This window comes from Leptosomus discolor, chromosome 6, assembly GCF_034619465.1.
Source record: "Leptosomus discolor isolate bLepDis1 chromosome 6, bLepDis1.hap2, whole genome shotgun sequence".
In the NCBI taxonomy this organism is placed as follows: domain Eukaryota; kingdom Metazoa; phylum Chordata; class Aves; order Leptosomiformes; family Leptosomidae; genus Leptosomus; species Leptosomus discolor.
In genome coordinates this window covers 52,189,720-52,210,796 of record NC_141396.1, presented here as the reverse complement: position 1 = coordinate 52,210,796, position 21,077 = coordinate 52,189,720, and the positions used below count along the sequence as shown (strand labels likewise).

The 21,077-nt window shown below is 39.3% G+C and overlaps 1 protein-coding gene across 8 annotated transcripts in view; it reads left to right on the top strand.

Annotated features, from left to right (window-relative positions):
- The window catches only part of PARD3 (par-3 family cell polarity regulator), a 453,974-nt gene that overhangs the window by 240,236 nt on the left and 192,661 nt on the right, over positions 1-21,077 (top strand). For all 8 annotated transcript variants that reach the window (XM_086466464.1, XM_086466465.1, XM_086466463.1 and 5 more), the window contains 4 exons: positions 1,479-1,604; positions 2,975-3,357; positions 15,488-15,627; positions 17,149-17,277. In XM_086466464.1, coding sequence (XP_086322590.1) covers positions 1,479-1,604; positions 2,975-3,357; positions 15,488-15,627; positions 17,149-17,277 — 778 coding nt within the window. The remainder of the gene's footprint in view (positions 1-1,478; positions 1,605-2,974; positions 3,358-15,487; positions 15,628-17,148; positions 17,278-21,077) is intronic.

Below are 21,077 nucleotides of genomic sequence, written 5' to 3'. Positions count from 1 at the left end.
GAAACAGAACAATACCACTTAAATATTACTGTCTGACTCAAACTTCATTTGATGGTTTTTGTTGTCAAAATGCTTTATGTTGTTTTTCTCCTCACAGTCTGTTTACGTGTATAGATCCTTTCAACATCAAATCTTAATGTCTCTAGGTGGTTCCAAAATGGAAATACTACTAGGACCGTATCTTTTACTCCTTCATCTGCCTTGTACAAGAAAACATATGACTGTTCTGTGAAATAAATGTCTTATTTGCATATGTTGATGATAAATTGGTAAATGAAGAATTGAAAGTGGAAGAAAAGTTAATTTTGCTTTTCTGACCCATTTGATGAAGTGCTCAAGTGCATATATAACTTTTGAGCTCGAGGAGTCCTTTTAAGCATCATTGACTGCTTATTTACTTTGAGGTATGTGTGAACTGAAGTGCTATGATCACTGAAAGTTTTGTGCTAGAAGACATACGTGGTCTTGCAATTCCTGCCATGCAACCAAGTGTTTTTCACGCCATGCCTTGAAATGACTTCAGAAAAAGTAATGCTGTGAATTTGACCCACTGATACATCCTGTGGGATTTCAGTGTAAAGCTGATGTTCTTTTAAAAAAATCAAGTGCAGTGACGATGCAAGAATAATCCTGAAGATTGAATCCTTCTTCAAACCTAGAGTTCAGGTATAGAAACATCATTGACTTATCGCACTATCATACCAGTACCTCAGAAATCTGCTCTTCAGGATCCATTTCATAATTTCAGGTTGAATATTTGTTTACCTTTTCTCTCTAAGAATGTCCGTAAGATGACACCATGGGTAAGCACTAGACAGAGGTGACAACTTGTTGCACAGAGGCTATCAAATGGTAATTGTCTTCAGTCATTACCGAACCATTTAATTTAAGATAATATGCTGAATTAAAAATAGCATTTAAGTTTTTAATTTCCTATTTGCAGTTTAGTAAAAAAAGTTAAGGTTTAGAAATAAAGCATTTGGTTCGTGTGAAGTTCCTGAATCTTCTATCCATCCCTTCATTACAGGCTGCTTTTTTACATGAGATGACCCCACATTTCAGTTTCACAGAAGCAGTAGTGATGGCTGTGGTATCCTCTGCTAATTCAGAAATTCAGATTTTGAGGTGAACCTCTTCAACTTCAGTTAACTAGCAGAAGAGATGCCAGCTCTCAGATGTGCGGTGCTTCTTGGAGCTTTTACTGCTCAGAAATCTAGGTCTTGTGCAAGAATGGATGTGCTGTCATCACACTGCTGATTTGTTCTTACTTTTAAATGATGGGCTTGATTCACCTAGGCTTTTTGTTTCATGGATAAGGGAATAATTAAAATAATAATTTGAAACTGTGGTATCCTACTTCAAGGTAAACATGGTTTAATATTTAGTTTCTGTAGTGATTGTGATAAAATATTAATCAGTAGGATTTTCAATGCTGCAAATTATTCGAACAGTAATAATTTGTAATCTTAATGTTCCAGAACCCTGGGGCTGCTGGTAAAGCGATTGGAGAAGGGTGGAAAAGCTGAACAAGAAAACCTTTTTCGTGAGAATGATTGTATTGTCCGGATTAATGATGGAGACCTTCGGAATAGGAGATTTGAACAGTAAGTGTACTTACCGCACCTTACATTGCGTTATTAATTGTTAATATTGCACCTCACAGTAATTTGAGGAAAATAAGAAAAAATTGTCTAAGCTTGCCTTTCTAATAAAGAAAAGGTACACGAACGGACATTAGTGTTTTTTAATTAGCCAAACTACAAAAAAATCAAAGTAATTATTGTCAGACTAGATGCCCACCACATTGTTTTTGCACGTTACGGGTTTTTTCTTCTTGCATTGGTAAGCTGTTTATCCTGAAATTCCTGAAAATCCTGAAAATATGACTTTTGCTTTTATAGTTGCAATGCTTATGTTCAATGTAAGTGGACAGCATGGAGACTTTATTTTTAACATTTTAAAATTATTTGTGGTTTTGTATGTGTGAGAACTAAAGGTACTATATGCAGAAGCTTCCTGGAGAGGTTTGAGAGATCATAAATATTTGCTCAGTGGATGCCTGGGCTTGGTAGAATCCCAAAATGGTGAATCAGAATGACTTTTAAAAGGTTGTAGTTCACACTCAGATAATTGAACGAGAAAGCAGAAAAGAGATATGCAGAAAATGAGTGATTTCAAAGATGATAATACTGTTCTGAAAACCCTGACATGTGAGGGCCAAAGGAATGTAATGTATTCTGATCATCCTGTACTTAATATACATTTGAAATGTATTACTTGGACTCTAACCTGGATTGGAACACAACCCTATACGGTATGGTTGAAAGCAGCTTGTCTTTATTTGTTCTGTGGTTCGGAATCACAATTTAAATCAAGTCTGTGAAGAGACTCGTTGACTTTGTATACTTTGGATTGTGACCTAGAGCCCAACGTCTGTCTGTGCAGGATTAAGCATTTTTTTCCTATTTCTTTAATGTTGTATTCTGGAAGACTACTAACTTATAAAATTAAAGTGTAAACTGGACTTTTTGCACTACTGCATGTACTCACAGCAAATTATGGAAATACATAGTCTTTATATAAAGTCTGATTTTCATTCTAGTAATTTGTTGTCACTGTGGTTACTGTTATCACAATTATCGCAATTATCAAGGTTCAAAACAAAAGGACATTGCAGTCCTACCATAGACCTGTCTGCATTTCAGTACTGTGGTTAAAATTTTTGCTTTTCCAAATCCAGTATTTGGTGCGGTAGTTGTTGAGCGTATTTAACCATTGTGTTGCCCTAAGGCAATAAACCTTAGCAAAAAACAGACCAAGTAGACTAGTGAACAGATTCAAGTTTTATGGTTTATGCTTGAGTGCAATGTGTCTGTCAGCTCGTGTTGCTTAATTAACATTAGTAATTATGCTTATAACGTCTTGCAGTCTGCCAGTCCTAATTTGCTAATTTTCTGTTCATTTTGAAACCTAGAGCACAGCATATGTTTCGCCAAGCCATGCGTACGCCGTTCATTTGGTTCCATGTAGTCCCTGCGGCAAATAAAGAGCAGTATGAACAGTTGTCCCAAAGTGAGAAGAACACTTACTACTCCAGCCGGTTCAGCCCCGATTCCCAGTATGCTGACAGCAAAAGTTTTAGCAATTCTGGACTTCACACGCTACAAAGAATGTCTCGAGCGGGTAACCAGTCCGATCAGACAGACTCCTACTCGCAGCTACCTCATAGTGTGAATTCGTCAGGAAAACCACCTTCGGGCCTGGTACCGTCACCTCAGAAAGTTCTCGCCTCCACTACAAACAGTGGGTATAACACCAAAAAGATAGGGAAGAGGCTCAGTATACAGCTGAGAAAAGGTAAGGCACTAGTGCGCTCCTCGTATAGCATGAGCTGTGTGCCTGTAGTGTATGTACATCTGTCCTGTGATATTGTGTTGGGCAGGACAGCTTGGGGATGTGATGTGTTGATTTTTGAAGCCGAGGGGCTGAGTTATCCCTGATAGCATGCCCAGGAGTCCAGCCGTGCATTTGGTGTATGCAGCGTGTTTGCAAAAGGCTATTTTGAAGAGTGCTTTAACCTTGTTTTCTGTCTCTCAACTAATAGAGAAGCGCAGTAACTGCTAAAGATTCTGTTGGTCAAGACCCAGGGAGTGGTGGACTGTTTAATATAAATAAGCTAAAATGGCCCATATTCAGTACTTTACAGTTATCATGGTTTTTCAAATTCAGTAGTGTTAGATTTGAAGAGTATGTTTGATCCAGTTGGTAAATCAGACTTTGTAATTTCCAGCTAAAGTTTTTCTTTTCCACTGGGATGTTAAAGTCTTGTTTAAATGATTGAGATGTAATGTGATATTTCCTATCTTGACCCTTATGCTAATGTAATAGAGAGACTGTTTAAGGGCAGAGGAGAAAGCGGTGCATGTTTAGCTCATCATCTGTGTTACATGTGCACATGTAGATGCATTGGTATATCCGTGGATTTTTTTATCATGTGTTAAATGTGCTAAGTGAGAAAATTTGGTATTTTTGTGTAGTTACCATCTAGATGCTTTTAAGATAGTTTGAGGTATGATAACATGACATTTAGATGCAAGTATTTCTTAGCTCTTGAGAAATGATTTTTTAAAAGAGTTACACATGCTATAAGCTTTATACTATTAAAATGAGCATGATTAAGGTTAGATGTAAGAGGGGCTTCTTGAAGTACATCAGTAGCAAAAGGAAGTCTAGGGAAAACGTGGGCCTGCTGCTGAATGAGATGGGTGCCCTGGTGACGGAGAAGGTGGAGTTACTAAATGCCTTCTTTGCCTCAGTCTTTACTTCTAAGGCTGACCCTTAGGAATCCCAGACCCTGGGGGTAAGACATAAGGTCTGGAGAGAGGAAGACTTTTCCTTGATTGAGGAGGATCAGGTTAGAGATCATTTAGGCAAACTGGATACCCACAAATCCATGGGCCCTCATGGGATGCACCCACGAGTGCTGAGGGAGCTGGCAGATGTTACTGCTTTGCTAAGCCACTCTCCATCATCTTTGAAAGGTCATGGAGGACAAGAGAGGTGTCTGAGGACTGGAGGAAAGCCGTTGTCACTCCAGTCTTCAAAAGGGGCAAGAAGGAGGGCCCAGGAAACTACAGGCCATTCAGCCTTGCCTCCATCCCTGGAAAGGTGGTGGAGCAGCTCATAGTGGATGTCATCTCTAAGCATGTGGAGGAAAAGAAGGTTATCAAGGGTGATCAACATGGATTCACCAAGGGGAAACATGCTTGACCAATCGATCTGATAGCCTTCTGTGGTGGCATGACTGGCTGGGTAGGTGAGGGTAGAGCAACGGATGTTGTATACCTCGACTTCAGCAAGGCTTTTGACACTATCTCCTGTCACATCCTCATAGGTGAGCTTAGGAAGTAGGAGTTAGATGAGTGGACAGTGAGGTGGATTGAGAACTGAGGTGAATTGAGAACTGGCTGAATGGTAGAGCTCAGAGGGTTTGATCAGCAGCTCAGAGTCTAGTTGGAGGCCTGTGGCTGGCGTGTTCCCCAGGGGTCGGTACTGGGTCCAGTCTTGTTCAACATATTCATCAGTGACCTGGATGAAGGGACAGAGTGTGCTCTCAGCAAGTTTGCTGATGATACAAAACTGGGAGGAGTGGCTGGCACACCAGAAGGTTGTGCTGCTGTTCAGTGAGACCTGCACAGGCTGGAGAGCTGGGCGGAGAGGAACCTAATGAGGTTCAACAAAGGCAAGTGTGTCCTGCACTTGGGGAGGAATAACCCCATACACCAGTACAGGCTGCTGGAGAGCAGCTCTGTGGAGAAGGACCTGGGAGTCCTAGTGGACAGCAAGTTACCCATGAGCCAGCCATGTGCCCTTCTGGCCAAGGTGGCCAGTGGTATCCTGGAGTGTATTAGGAAGAGTGTGACCAGCAGGTCGAGGGAGGTTATTCTCCCCCTCTACTCTGCCGTGGTGAGGCCACATCTAGAGTACTGTGTCCATTTCTGGGCCCCCCAGTTCAAGAGAGACAGGGAACTGCTGGAGAGAGTCCAGTGGAGGGGTACGAAGACGATTAGGGGACTGGAGCATCTCTCTTATGAGGAGAGGCTGGGAGACCTGGGTCTGTTTAGCCTGGAGAAGAGAAGACTGAGAGGGGACCTTATCAACACTTATAAATATCTAAAGGGCGGGTGTCAAGAGGATGGGGCCAGGCTCTTTTCAGTGGTGCCCAGCGACAGGACAAGGGGACACGGGCACAAAGTGGAGCACGGGAAGTTACACCTGAACATGAGGAAAAACTGAGGGTGGCAGAGCCCTGGAACAGGCTGCCCAGAGAGGTTGTAGAGTCTCCTTCTCTGGAGATATTCAAAACCTGCCTGGACACGATCTCTGGAGGTCCCTTCCTACGCCTACCATTCTGTGGTTCTGTGTTACAATTTGATCTCTAGCAGCAAGAATAGAGTTTGTATTACACAACAAAAAGTGTGTAGTGTCAGTATTCTTTGTGAACTCAAAATATGTTCCCCTTAGGACATTCTATGTGCTTAGTATTAGTAATTTTTATTAATTAACCTTTTTGTCAAAAGATACTGAAGACAATGCATTGAATGGTAGAGATTTTACAATTTCACAGGTACCAGACTACTTGTCAGATTATCATTATGCTTTCCTTTCTATGAACTTCACATGAACCACCAGATTGCCTCTTTCTGGTTGCTGAATTTTAAGCTTTACAAACTTGGATGACATAAGGCTGAGTTGACAGTTTGCTTCTGTTGTTGATGCTCCTTCCAGAAACTCTTTAGGCCATCAGCTCAGATCAGCCTGCTTGGACAAACTTACTGTTATCAGCTGAGTAAGGAATCACTGTGCTTACAAATATGTTCTCAGTCACTACAGTGTTTTTTACCTATTTTTTTTTGTGTCTGTGGAAGCCTGTAGGGGGATCACTCGGACATTACATAAAAGAATTCTTAACCAGGAGTGGAAATATATGTTTCATATAATTTAAAAGCACCAACAAATGAATATAGAATATGGTACACAATAATTTTGCACGAAACAAATGTGGCTCATAAGTTATGAGCATCAAATTTTGATGTGTGATGGATTCTTTGGCTGTGATGTGGGGTTCCATTTTGGTCATCTTGCACTGGATACTGTTTCATAAATAATCTCCCCACTTCTATAAGGTAATTTAGCCATGCTGGCACCAATATACTAGATGGTTTTGGAATGAAGGAGATGCATGCTACCTGTTGATGGGAAGTGATCTATAAGATACTTTAAAATCTAGTTCACATCAGGGAAGTTTGATGGCTCTTATGCTAGTAAAAGCTTTGAAATCCACGTCTAGAATGTATTTCAGGAGTTTAGAGGGGATGTTTGTTCTGAACAGTTTGTTTATGTGAGAACACTACTTATGAAGAAATGGCATCTAGCTCAGATTATAAACAGACAGAAACTATTTAGTGTACTGTATTTTATGCATGGTGATACTGAAAAAAAATTATACATAAGGAAGGATACTTTTTTATCGTTGCTGTTTTTTGTTTGTTAATATCCGCTGTAGAAAAGAGGCACGTTCTCCCATTTTGGCTTTCATTTGATCACTCTGAGAACATACATGTGGAGCAACAAATGAAGCAAAACACTTCAGGATGCCCCAGAGTAGTTTGTTATAAATATGAGTGCAGTAGGGATGTTGATTGTCTTTGATTATTTCTAATGAAGGATGTTGTAGTAATACAGGCTTTATAGATATTTAACATATGTGCTTTCTTTGTAGCTAACAGCAGTTATTTCACCAATTACCATCATTAGATTAAAAACTCCTTGTGGCATGCATTAAGGCATACAAGCATGTAAGGCTTCATCTTGAATTTCACTTTTGATTTAACCTATGCATTCTGGTTAATGATGTAGTATATGAGAATTGACTTTTTTTCAATACAGACAGACATTCTTTAATACAGCTGTGTTTCTCTATATTGTGTGAGCTTTATTATACAAAATGACATGGTAAGATAACCCTACAGTATGTGCTTATGTAATTATGATTTCTTAATATTTATTGCTGTTTTGGCATTTTAAAATAACCTGAACTTTCATAGGATTTAGCTGTTTAATAAAGTCAGAAGAGAAGGTCAGTCATATGTTTCAGTCAATGCAGAATGTTTGTTGGCTTTTCTAAATGAAAATGGATATCTGTTTATCTTTCCTTAAAGGTCAGGTCCTGAACTTTTAGCATATAGATGTACGAGTTATTGCTGATATTCTAATGCCATTAAGGCTGTATAACAGTCTAGCTTAATAGCTCACACGAATTAAGATAGTGCATGACATGACAGTGGGCCTGTGTTTAAATATATTTTGGTGTAAGCTGATACACACTAAGTATAAATAAATAAAAATAGTTCTTTACAGCTAATATATAGAGAAAATAAGACCACTGATACAACACGCAGAAGAGCGTTAGGACAAATTTTGACCTCATATACACGAGGACAATTCGAGAGTGTTTTTCTCTTTGGCTGCAAGGGTTCAAGCCAATCTAATTGAGAGAAGTTTAGTTCAGTGCTGATAAATAATAAATAACCAATTATACAGCAAACTATTCTAAGGCTTAGTCTTTGAGCCCTGAGTAACTCACAGCATTTAACCTGATACTAATTAAAGCATTCAAAAGAGTATTTTTCAATTGGCATTGTATTACTCAGATTTCATATATACTGGTTTTGACACCGCTGTACTAAGCCTGAAGTACTCAGTCTTTAAATGAGCTTCATTTTATTTGATTGCCCTTAAGTATAATGCTCATTGCATCAGATCATTTATATCTATAACTACATATTTGTCTAGCTAAAATAAATATATAATTATTGAGGTAAAATGTCAAAACATAGCTCTTGTTTTTTAAGTTGGTCCTAGTTCCACCCAATATTTTTCTATTTTCTGTCTGAAGTATTCAGTGCATCAGAACTTCATCCAAATTAAGAAAGCAACTTAAATACTGGCTTTGGGAGTTGTGATCATCTCTTCCTTTTTTGGCCCAAAGAATATTTCTGTCTTGCAAAATAGTATAGCTTCAAGAGAAAGGAGTGAGTGACACAACTGCAGGATACCTTACACTAGGAAAGCTGTAAGAATCACTAAGCCCATTGCAGAAAGGGCATAGCAGCTGTCCTAGGAGATGGTGAGTCCTCAGAGGAAGGAGGCACCTTTGTGCAATGCCACAGAGAAAAATGGTTAAATTTTAAATATGAGGAGGTTTACTAGACTCGTTGCTCCTCAGAGTTTCTTGAATTCCTGTTTGGCTTTCTGGCCCTTCTGTGGTTAATAATCCTCAGTCTTGCATATGGAGCTGAGCTTAAACACTGTGAGTCCCAGCAGGTGACTGGGCATTCAGTGTGACGGTGCAGTGACACTCAGCCCTGTCGCACCCAAATTCCTTTCTGCAAGAAGTCGTTAGAGACACAAATAAAATGCCATGGATAACTTGGGAATATGCTAATTTAAAATTGTATTGCAGTTGCTATTGAGTAAAGCACGTATATGGATGATTACTTGCTTTGCTTGGGTTTACATAGCAGAGCTACAAGACAGGATCCCGAACTTGTCTGTAAGATATCCTGCATCATGTATCTGAAGTGTACAGATTTACATGCATTTTTCATCATACTTTCCTGTTTTCCCACACAGGTTCTTCAGCCAGACTTTGAACTGACATTTAAAATTCTTATTTAAAATTTCTTTTGAAGTGATATGTTCTTTTAGACTGATTTTAGAATTCCTGTTCAGATGCAGTAGGGGTGTTTTTCACTTTTGAAATGAATCATGTGGAGGCCTAAATTACTTAAGTGACCTTGAGAAATGAGATTAAAGTGAAGCAAATCATTTTGGGCGTTATTAGTCACTAAAGAAATGTAGACTGCATCAAGTTTCATCTTTCCATTTTTTAAAAACACTTCTGATCACTATTTATTAGCAGGCTGTAGCAAAAAGGGAAGAATGTTTGTATTAAATTGATCAAAGATCTTCTTGAGAGGTCTGAGCTTTGTCTGGAATAAAAAAAAGTTGTTCCAAATCACTCAACTACATAAAAATGGGCAAGCAATTAATTTGTCTTGATTGTGCGTGTGGCTGCAGAAATTTTTTAGAGAGCTGAGCAGTCTTCTAAGCAGTCATTGGCGTGTACAGTAACCCTGACCACACACACACAAATTCTGAAAATATGAGGCTTAAACTAGGAGCGATAAAATAACTTTTCAGGAAGTATCTAAAATGGTCTTTGTTCGTTTAGTGAAGCCCCTGTCAATAAAGAGGACATATTTGCTTTTCAGCTCTTGCATGAGGTCCAGTCCTTAATAAAAACTGCTTTCTAGCATAAACCAGTAGGGTAATTATTTCAGCAATCATCCATCTGTACAAGGATCTCAAAAGATAGTCTTCTGTGAAAAAGCAGGAGCTTGAAATGTGTGGAAGGAAAGTGTCTGCTCTGATTATTGTCAGAGAGTGTTTAGCCCTTCTGCTTAGTTTTATTGTAATGTTCTCTCTCTCCTTATTCTGGATCTTTTTATAATCTAATAGTTTCATTAAGTGGAGATGCCTTATTTCGTAATTTTTGTGATTTTGTGTCACAACCTGTTTATATGCATAAACAACCTCCCTTACTGTTTTAGGAAAGGGAAAATGTGTTCTTTGTCTTTCATGATGAATCTGCCCTTTTCCTTAACAATCCTTTATTCCATCTGAAGACTGTTCACTCACATGGATTTTCCATATTTAGGTTGTTCTGAAACGCTCTCTGCTTGTTTTGCATAAGTACTAACAAACGTGGTGCCCAGTTGTCTGGTTATCAAACAAAACATTTTCCATTGTTTTAGAAGTGAGATTAATTTTTTTAATAAGTCTAGTGAGATCTGTACTGAAGTACCTGATAACTCATCTGCATTTTCTTAAATTGGAGGAGGAAGAGGAGCATGATTTACTTGTAGCTCTGCTTGCAGTCCTGAAAGAGAAGATAACTGTTAAGAGAAGTATTGTAAGAAGTTGACAGTGTAGGTCCTTCAGATGTTCATTATTGGATCTCTGAAATAATGCCCTTTGGAAAGGAATGTGAAAGTACTGGAAGCAGTGCAAAGGTGGTGCTTGCTTTTTGTCTCGTATTCTGGCAGTGTTTCTACCCAGCATTTTGCTGCTGAGAATTTAGAACTGCACTTGGTGCTGGATGAGGATTGTGATTTTTCATTCAGAGGAGCCTTAGAAAGACAGAAACATTATGACAGATACACTCTTTTGACAATCAAAAAGATGATCCTAGCATTAGTGAGAAATGAAACACTTCTTCATGGGAGATAACAGAAAGTTAGCCATCTCTAGTAAGATCTAACAAATTTTTTAACATCCTGTCAGTTTATGATCAGGGTGATTCCAAATAAGGTGATGATGATGTTAATTTTGAATATATATTTAATTAAATTACATGAGTCATCCCTCCCCCACCTTAATATGCTACTAGAACTTTTTTCCTCCGACACAGCAACTGAAGCATCAAATCTGCCCCTTTTCTATTTGTACAACATGGTTTGTTTACTGCTGTAACTGCCCTTTTTATTCACCTAAAACTACCTTGTCTTCAGCTTGGAGCTGGCTGAGCTCTTGAGGGTAACGTGACTTTAGAAGGCGGGTTCAGCATCACATTCAAGAAAAAAGGAAAGCTCTAACTTGTAGAGAGAGCTGCTGATTTATCAAAGAAGCCTAAGAATTTGAATTGCATAATTCTTAAATGTTATTATCGCTTGGTGTAATTTGATCGTTGTCAGAGATGACAGCTATAGAGGGGGGAAGACATTTTCTACCCTCTCTTTTTAAAATCTGTAAGAGATTAAGTTGAACATAGCTCAAATAATCTAGACCTTGTGAAGTAAAACTCCTAGCTTTAAGTAAGATGACTCCCATGTTTTCAAAAACATGAAAGCTCCTTCTATTTTCTACCCATGTTCTGGTTCTGCCTGTATGTGTGTCCAGTTTCTCCTGTATTATTAGTTTAAATCAGAGATATCAGAGAAGCCTACAGTATGCTTGCACAGTTCCCTCATTGTTATAATGCAGTTTTACACCCTAAGAACTGAAAACGTTTTAGCAGCAGGAAGATATTAAGATCTTATATGCATTTCTTTCAACAAGAGAACCGAAATGCATGGAGTAGAGATAACTAAGTCAGTTATATATATAAAAAGAAAAAAAAAAATTGAAATCAATTCAATCACAGAAGTTGTATTTCTTTTTGGCCTCTGTTGAATGTATCCATTTATTATTTCTTGTGAACTTCTAATTTGTAAATAATAAGCGTAGGAGTTCATGAAGCTGTCTTACACAGCTAAGGGCAACTATAGTGCATGAATAGTAAAATGAAGCAGAGAAAAGGTAAAAGGGAAATGACACCCAAGAGCTGACTTGTGCAAAGCTATACAGAGCAGCATAGCAAAACGTAGCCCAGTTGAGGCCCCTTCTTTCCACAGAAACAAGTAATTAAGTATCTGGGCTAATATGTAGGCTCAATGTGGATTTGTGGCCTTCTGCTGGCTTTGGTGAAGGCTTCCCAGTGATCTGACAACAGAAAATGCCACAGTCCAAGTTTATATCCTGTGTGCATCTGTAATGTGAACACTTCAAATTCTGTTTTTTCTGTGGGAGTTTAAGGTGGAAAGTGTGAACCAGACATCTGTAATGACACCATAATCAGGCTATTGAGATTATGCTTATTAATGAAATACTGTCCTGGGCATGCAGTTTTGTTATGATATTACTTTAGAAATTTTAGCAGACAAAACCTGTACTCAAAGAGCAGTATTCAACACAGATCCTTAAAATAAGGAAAAGATAAATTCCATAAAAAACTGAGATGTGACTTGAAGAGACTGTATAATGATACAGATCATCTTCACGTGGTGCGAGGAGTAAAGAGCTCTATGAGCATTTGAAGCATCATTAAAATTGTGAAGTCTCCAAAGTAAAATATGGATGGTATGAGATCTAATATTTTTTTTTCATCTCTGTGTAATAGCACTGATAAATTTTATATCAGCATGAAAGTGGATGAAGACTTTCAAATTCAAATGTCAGTTTTTCAGCTATCTTGAGTGCTGCAGGGTGAAGGGAGGTTGTCTCACAATAGTTAACCTAGAGGAATTGATCCAAATTTACTGTGCAATACGAGCTGCATGCATTTGCTGTGTATTCATGAAGACTTAGATATGTTCAAGATGAAGATTTTAAAAGGTTACGTGACCTGCAGCCTGTCACCTGTGTCAATTTACTTCTTAACATGATTACCATCTTGATAATAAAATACATTGTACTAGATTTTAATCAAATGTAGTTGCGCAGTCTCTGGAATTCTGTATGTAGACTACTGTTGGCTATATTGGACTCATGCTTCTATTCACGTGTGATTATTAACCTGCTCAGTAAAAAGTAGACTTAGCAAATGAACACGGACAACAGTAAGACAGAAATTAATTCAGGCTTTAATCTTGTGCTGGGTTGACCCTGGCTGACACGAGGTGGCCACCAAAGCTGCTCTATCACTCCTCCTTCTCAGCTGGACAGGGAGAGAAAATATAACAAAAGGCTCATGGGTCAAGATAAGGGCAGGGAGAGATCACTCACCAGTTACTGTCACAGGCAAAACACTCGACTCAGGGAAATTAATTCAATTTATTGCTAATCAAATCACAGTAGGGTAGTGAGAAATAGAACCAAATCTTAAAACACTTTCCCCCTGCCCCTCCCTTCTTCCTGGACTCATCTTTACTCCTGAATTCTCTGTCTTCTTCCCCTGAGCAGCATAGGGGGACAGGGAATGGGAGTTGTGGTCTGTTCCTCACACCTTGTCTCTCCTGCACCTTTCTCCTCACACGCTTCCACTGCTCCAGTGTGGGGTCCTTCCCATGAGGGACAGTACTCCATGAACTTGTCCAATGTGGGTCCTTCCCGTGGGCTGCAGTTCTTCATGAACTGCTCCAGCATAGGTCCCTTCCACTGGGTGCAGTCGTTCAGGAACAAACTGATCCAGTGTGGGTCCCCTGCAGGGTCACAAGTCCTGCCAGCAAACCTGCTCCAGTGTGGGCTTCTCTCTCCATGGGGCCACAGGTCCTGCCAGGAGCTTGCTCCAGTTCAGGCTTCCCATGGGGTCACAGCCTCCTTTGGGCATCCACCTACTCCAACATGAGGTCCTCCATGGGCTGCAGGTGGATATCTGCTCCACTGTTAACCTCCACAGGCTGCAGAGGGACCCAGCCTCATCAAGGTCTGCAGGGGAATTGCTGCTCCAGCGCCTACAGTACCTCTGCCCCCTGCTTCTTCACTGTCCTGGGTGTCTGCAGAGTTGTTTCTCTCGTGTATTCTTACTCCTCTCTCTGGCTGCAGTTGTGTTGTGCAGCAACTTTTCACCTTCTTAAGTATATTATCACAGAGGTGCTTCTACTGTCACTGGTTGGCTTGGCCTTGGCCAGCAGCAGGTCTGACTTGGAGCTGGCTGGCATTGGCTGTATTTGACATAGGGGAAGCTTCTAGCAGCTGCTCAGAGAAGCCACCTCTGTAGCTTCCCCGCTACCAAAACCTTGCCACTCAAACCCAATACAAACCTCAAATGGTTCTGTAGTTTTGTGTCTTTCACATAGGTTGTGTTCAGCTTCCCAGGGCTCACAGCTGAGGACTGTTACATAAAAGTTCAGCTGCTGTCTGTCCCTGTGATTTTATACAAAGGAGCATGTTGTGAAACTTTTAAGGACCATACCTGGTGTTGCTGAGTCCTAACTGCAGGGTGCCTTAGTAGGTCAGGTTAAATGTAGGTCGGGCATGCGTATGCGTATGCCTATCTAGTGCATTTGAACTGTAGACATATCTTGACAACCTCTGAGATGTTTCAAATGGAAGTTGTAGATGCTGACCCTCTGTCAGGGGTGCTTTCTGCTGAACGACTGTCTGGTTTCATGCTAGATTAAGTGTCCTGGATATACTTGAGGGGGAAGGGGGTGGAGCAGTTTTCAGTGCAGAGTTTCAAATGTTGTTGATAACGCTGAACAGATTGCATCAAAGAAAGGATCACAAATAAGCTTTCTGCATAGTAGGAAAGGCTTCTGTCTGTCCTCTCAGCTTGTGAATCCCAGAGCTGGTGGGGTCCTAAGGTACACCTCAATAAGCAGTTGTGGGCCTAATTTCACTGAAATACAAGCGAGTCTCATTTACCATATTGACAGGACCCTCTCTCTGGATTTCTCCAGGTCATCTCAGATGTCTCCATTTTGCTTCAGTTAGTCTTATCCAAGCATAGAAAGTCACCTGGATGCACAGCAGGACCTCAGAAGTGGCAGCCTGGCTCTGCTCCCTGTCTGTGTGGCAGAAGGTGGGGTAGAACCCATCAAGAGCTGGGGTGAAGCCTTGGGGCGGAGGACCTGTTGGCAGAAAACAGCCCAAGGTCCCTTGGAGCAGAAGAAATGAGACCACTGAACTCTGGTTCTGTCTGTCACCTGCTGATGTCCATGAGCGAGCTGGCAAAGCCCCATGGCCAGCAGCGTTGGCTGACTGCATTGCTGAAAGAGTTGCAAAAGAGAAAGAAAGGATCATTGACGAGATCCAAATTGACAAGGGGGAAGACAATGACAGGATATCAGATATGCTTTGTTCGGATTCCTTGTCACTCAGCTTGTCTCAAATAGAAAGCTGGAAATATGGCAATGACTTGGAAATCAACTTGCTGCAAGGAGGGCCTGCTGAGCCACCTGTGCCAAGATTCGGTGCTTCAGCTACAGCGTTCCTATATATGCCGCTTTTTATTTCTTTTTTTTGCCATGCAGTAATTCTTAATTCTTATATATGTATTTTCATGGATTGTATCAGTGAGGTGTACAAACATTGTGCTGGATAAAAATAACATGTAATATAAAATGTGCGTTTCAACAATTAATATTCTACATTCTTTATGCAGGTACAGAAGGCTTGGGATTTAGCATTACTTCAAGAGATGTCCCAATTGGTGGCTCTGCTCCAATTTATGTGAAAAACATCCTTCCAAGAGGTGCAGCTATTCAAGATGGGAGACTAAAAGCTGGAGACCGATTAATTGAGGTGATGAAATGTTACATGTTGATTGTCTGTGCTTTGGCCTGAGCCCACACACTAGATCACTTCCAAAGGCTCTTGGTAGTTTTATGTTACAGGAAAATGTTTCCCTCTTTTTTTTTTTTTTTTTTTTTTCTTTCTTGGCTTTGTTTTTTTTAATGGGGTTTTTGGCCTTCTTTTTTTTTTTTTTTTTTTTTAGGTAAGAGATCAAGGACTCTACATTTTCAGTACATAACTGTTTTAAGAGCTGTACCCAGACATATTATGAAAATATGAGTTTACATGTCTGTATGTGAATATAGCGTCATAGTCTTGCATTGCTGTTTAGGAGTAAGTTGAAGCAAAATGATTGCTACCTAATAAGTGGCATTAAATCAGCATGGAGTGACAGACCAGAAATTATTGAAGATGTTGCCAAATAAGGAAGACAATACGCTGAAAAGGTTTAGTGAATTAACTGAAAGGGACAATATAAAAGGAGGGTAGTGCTACAGAGAATCAAGGCCGCTTCCCTCCTGAAGGGAGGATGTCCTCAAGGGAATTAAATTTCTCTTAGATAGACGCACAGCAGAAATCTTCCTGCAAATCTAGCTGGAGTGATAGAAGATGTTACCACCCACAGCTCTTCATTACTGTCCCTAAGCCAAATGACACTGGAGGTACAGCTGAGACTATAACAGCCTCTCAGAGCCCTAACTTCACTTTACTGCAAAATTGGCGAAGTCAGCTTGAATTGCTGCTGGAGGATAGTCCTCTGTAATTACTGTAATTCAGGGTAACCCAGATGACGGGTAGAAGGAGACTGAGAATCATTTAAGACAACAGTTACGGCATCTCAGCTGTGTGAGCTGTGACCTTACAAGGGGAAGGAAAAAGATGGTTGCTATTTTCTTTTGAGCACCATGGTCTCTTGCTTAACACTGTTAGCTGATTTGTCTCACATTTCCAAAATGTTTCTGAACAGGTGAGCCTGAGAATACCCTCTCTTTCTCTGGCTTCGCCGTTACTCAAGTTAGCTCATAGAGTGGGAAATTTACCTGTGTGTATTCCATACGTGTCTGTACTGGAAAGTGGTATGTGGAGGCCATGGGGCTGGATGACTGAAAAAAAGGCAAAATAAAGAGTAACTGCTCCAAAGTTATTTGGGAGGAAAAAAATTATTCTCTACTTTTGACACAGTTAATTGTGCAAGATGTATTTGGAAGATATGTATAATACCAAGCCATGTGGAAACAGGACCAGTTTTGGATCACACATTCAGTTTGCCAAAGGATTTTTATGCAGAATTTTTTGTAAAAAACAGTGGTAGATGGAATTAGTTGGCTTTGCGTCTTGTATTCGTATGTAAAGAATGCATGTTTAATTAGTTCTATTAAATGGAACTATACTGAGCCAATAAGCAGATTGCTTCAGTGAGGTTTTTTTTTAATACTGTCCCATATGGTTCACATGACTTTTTGGTGTGAATTTCTACTGTTTTTCCTGTTTCGGAATCTTACTGATTTTGTAATATTTCCTTTGTCACAGGTTAACGGAGTTGATTTAACAGGCAAAACTCAAGAAGAAGTTGTGTCCTTGCTGCGAAGCACCAAGATGGGAGGGACCGTCGGCCTTCTGATTTTTCGACAGGAAGAAACATTCCATCCAAGGGAACTGGTGCGTAAAATAGAGAGCAACTAAGAGATTTAGATGAGTATGAGCAAATGATTTGATCTTGTCACTTGCTAGCAAACATGAATGGCCAGCACTGAATATAAGAAAACAAAAAAACCAAACAGCTATTTTGCTTGATTTAGAACATTTTACATGAATGTTTTTTATTCTCTTTGAGATCTGCTATTAGAATTAAATAATGTATAAGTGAGAGTTTTATTTTGAGTGAAAATGTTTATTATAGAAGCAGCTATTGGATGGACTTTATTTGGATGCATGCAGACAAGTAGATTATTTCATATCTTTTGTGTTTGAAAGCCTGTCATTTGTCCCAGTACTTGCTCACTAAAATATTTCAGAGCATACAATACTATGCCAAAACAGGATATGTAAATACCTTTCTATCAAAAATATAAGAAATAGTAACCTTTTTTTAATATAAATGCAATCTCTGTGGAATGGAAACCCTGCAGTTATTAATTTAGCAGGGTAAAGTTTCTGAGGAATTTACATGAAATGGAAATAAAGTGATATTTCATACTGTACCTGCTCCACTTGCATAGTGTATACAGATATTTCTCTGATAATTATTCAAGATAATTTCTGTTACAAAAAGGGAGGCTGTCAATGTAGCAGTCTTACTTTGTTCTGTATTCAATTAAACATGATGAAGTTATTTATTATTTGTGTTATCATACCTATATATAGCTCTAAAAATAACTTATTTGGCTGTATTATCATGAGAAGATAGACAAATACAAGCGATAAATATAAGTATTATTAATAGATTGCTTTGTTTTTCTATTGGATTTGTGTTATTTTGAATGCAAAGAGAATGAATTTTTGTTTGGCCATTTCAAGATGTTGAACATTAGCCTTTTACTTCTTTAAAACTACAATTAAAACCAGGAAGTCAGTGGCAGGGAAGGCTGCAAATGAACCACACTTTTACCTTAATATTCTTGGAACATGACTTCAGATACTCGAGTGAAAGTTGTCATAAAATGAAGAGAAATTAACAATTTGAAATCATATTATACCCTGCTTTATTACTGAGACTGTGAAAACAATCTGTTTATGAGGTCCTATGATGTAATTTTCACAGTATTGCTATCTTACATAAAGGTGAATGAAAATGCTTTTTAAGTTTTCTAAATAAACTTAGAAGTAAGAAAATGTCTTAATTTTGTGTATATTATTTCTATATCAAGATGAGAAAGTTATAATGCATGTCAACATAATATTTTGTTTAAATAATTGTAAACAAAAACATGATGTGAGTATAGTAATAATTTAATAGTAATACTTGATGTAGTTAACAGCAAATGAGCCCCTGTTAACGAGTTCAGCCTCAGTAGCCTCTCTGCTGCTGCTCAGGCGATACTCTCTCAGCTGTTTTGGCAAACACCAGCATAGGGAAGCCAGATCTCATTGTGGCTCTGTCAGGTAGTAGGTGAGCTCTGTGCTATGTAGTGAGAGATCAGATCTGAACTGGTGTACGTTTCTGCAGCTCCAGTTGAACAAATGATATTGTGAGGATCTGACAGTACATTTGTGTGATGATCCTCTGTTGCATAAGGATTCATTTGTTTGCATTTTGACATGAAGAAATGTTAGGTGAGCTCTGTGATGGCTGTCAAAGAGCAGGAGCAGAATTGCTGGGGAAGGTGTTGAACTAAAACCCAGCTTAAGGGCTGTTCTTTCTTCTCTGGTAAGAAATAATCTTAAAAGGCAAAAAAAAAAAAAAAAAAGTCTTTTCAACTAGCTCCTCTCATTGTCTTTTACTAGCTTTATGTAAAAAAAAAAAAAAATGGAAAATTAATATTGAAGGAGGGAAAGGAATGATCTGAAATCATGTCAGTTCATCTTTTTCACATATCAACCTTCTTTGGCCACTTAGGAACAATTTGTCTTTGCATCCTTCCCCTATTTCTGTCATATTTTCTACATTTGTATGCTTTAAATATTAACTGAATGAGATGTGTCTCAGAAACCGTATGCATAAAATCATGTTATTTGATGTTATCCATCTCATAAAGGGCAGGAATTGCTGTTGCTTGCTGAGGAGCACTCAGTATTAAAGCCATTTTATACCATTTTATATTTGCCAACATTTGTACAGATAGTAATCCAAATAAAAGAGCTGTTTAGATTTTATGTTTGGGTTATGGCTTGTTGAATGTCTTTTGAAAACTTACTTATCCTTGGGTTTCTTTATAAGTAAAATCAAGATAATAAACTTTCAGGGGAGTTGTGGAGTTTAATGTCTTTGATGTATGTTGCCATTATTGTCTGAAGGGACCTACGGAAATGTGTAGTTGTACCTAAAACTTATGGGAATGTTAAGGTGAGCCCGTTTAGGTTAGTATGAGATCTTTGTAGCTTGTGTGGTCAGGTTAGGGGGGGGGGTGTGTGTGTGTGGTCGAAAGCCATCATGCAGTGCAGCAGATCATGGTAAAAGTGAGTAAAACATGGAAGCAAGGAATAAAATAAAATTGGCAGGAGTGAACTTTTCTAACCAGTGAGATCTGGAAGAACGATTATGCTTCTTCAGAATAGAGTTACCTAATGCCAGATAGGTAATATGTTAGGGCTTGTCCACATTGGTGTCAGAGGCAGATTGCCTTTTAAAAACCTTCTCTCCTTGCCCCCTTCATTTATGAAAAGGGTGAGGATTACTCTGGTTAAATAGAGCTCCTGTTATGCTGTGGCTATCTCACATAACCAAACATAATGTGCTGTGAAGGATTTTCTTAGAGCCTGCTACTAACTACGTGAATCCACTGAAGGATTGACTTGGGTTATTTAGCTTTTGAGCTAAATTCTCAGTATCAGCAGAGACTGCCTGCAGAGTTAGTCTTCTCTACAAGTTAGTATGCCCATTGATACATGTAGGTCCTTTATGTGTTCCTGGTCGTTGGCCTCTTCATCTTTTTTTTCTTACTGGTTGTTGGCTGCAGGTTAAAGCTAAGTTAACGTTTGTGTTACTACTTTTCCACTACATTTTTGTGCTTAATAATTTGAATCACCTGCAAAACAGCCCAAAGCAAAAAAGTCAAGTATACCCTAGCATTTCATTTTGGCCCAGCTGAATGGAAAGAAATAGCTGGTTAGCCCGAAAATGATCAACGAGGCAGCAGTGAGGTGGCTCCTGGGTGCTCAAAGGGGTTTTAATATGGGTGGACATGGGCTTGGAAGAGTAGTAGTTCCTTATGTGTGTTTCCAGAATTGTTTGGGGGATGCAGAAAGGTTTTCTGATGATAGATGTTTACCTTGTATGCCCTGAGATACAGGTGAGGAATGCAAGGTACAGGAGGGTCCCATCTGTGGTAGACTTACAGCACCCTCCTGTCCTGGGGTATCCAGTGCTGTAGTTCTGCTTCATCCAGACACGCTCAAAAGGGAATCCCTTGTTAAAATGAGAATGGATGTTTTAAAAAATAGGTACTTGTTTAAAATATTTGGAAGGGTTCATCTAGACCGCTGAGGTCATTCTTTGAAAACTTCAAAGCCGAAAGGAAAGAGCCAAGGGAGAACGTCCCTGAATGAGAACGTTCCACCAGCCAGAAAATGGTGCAAGCAGCTGTGGTTCTTCCTTGGCCAGATAGCCACCTCCCTGGTAGCCAGATAAAGTCGGGTGCACAGGCCTAAGAGCGCTTGAGGTTATTTTTGTTCACCTCTTATTTAGTGCTTGTTTAGACAAATTTGAATCAGGGGTGTGACAAACACTCCTCATTTTTTCCATTACCACTTTGCATCAGAATTAGAGCCCTTTGTTTATCCCCCTGCTGATAGATAGTATA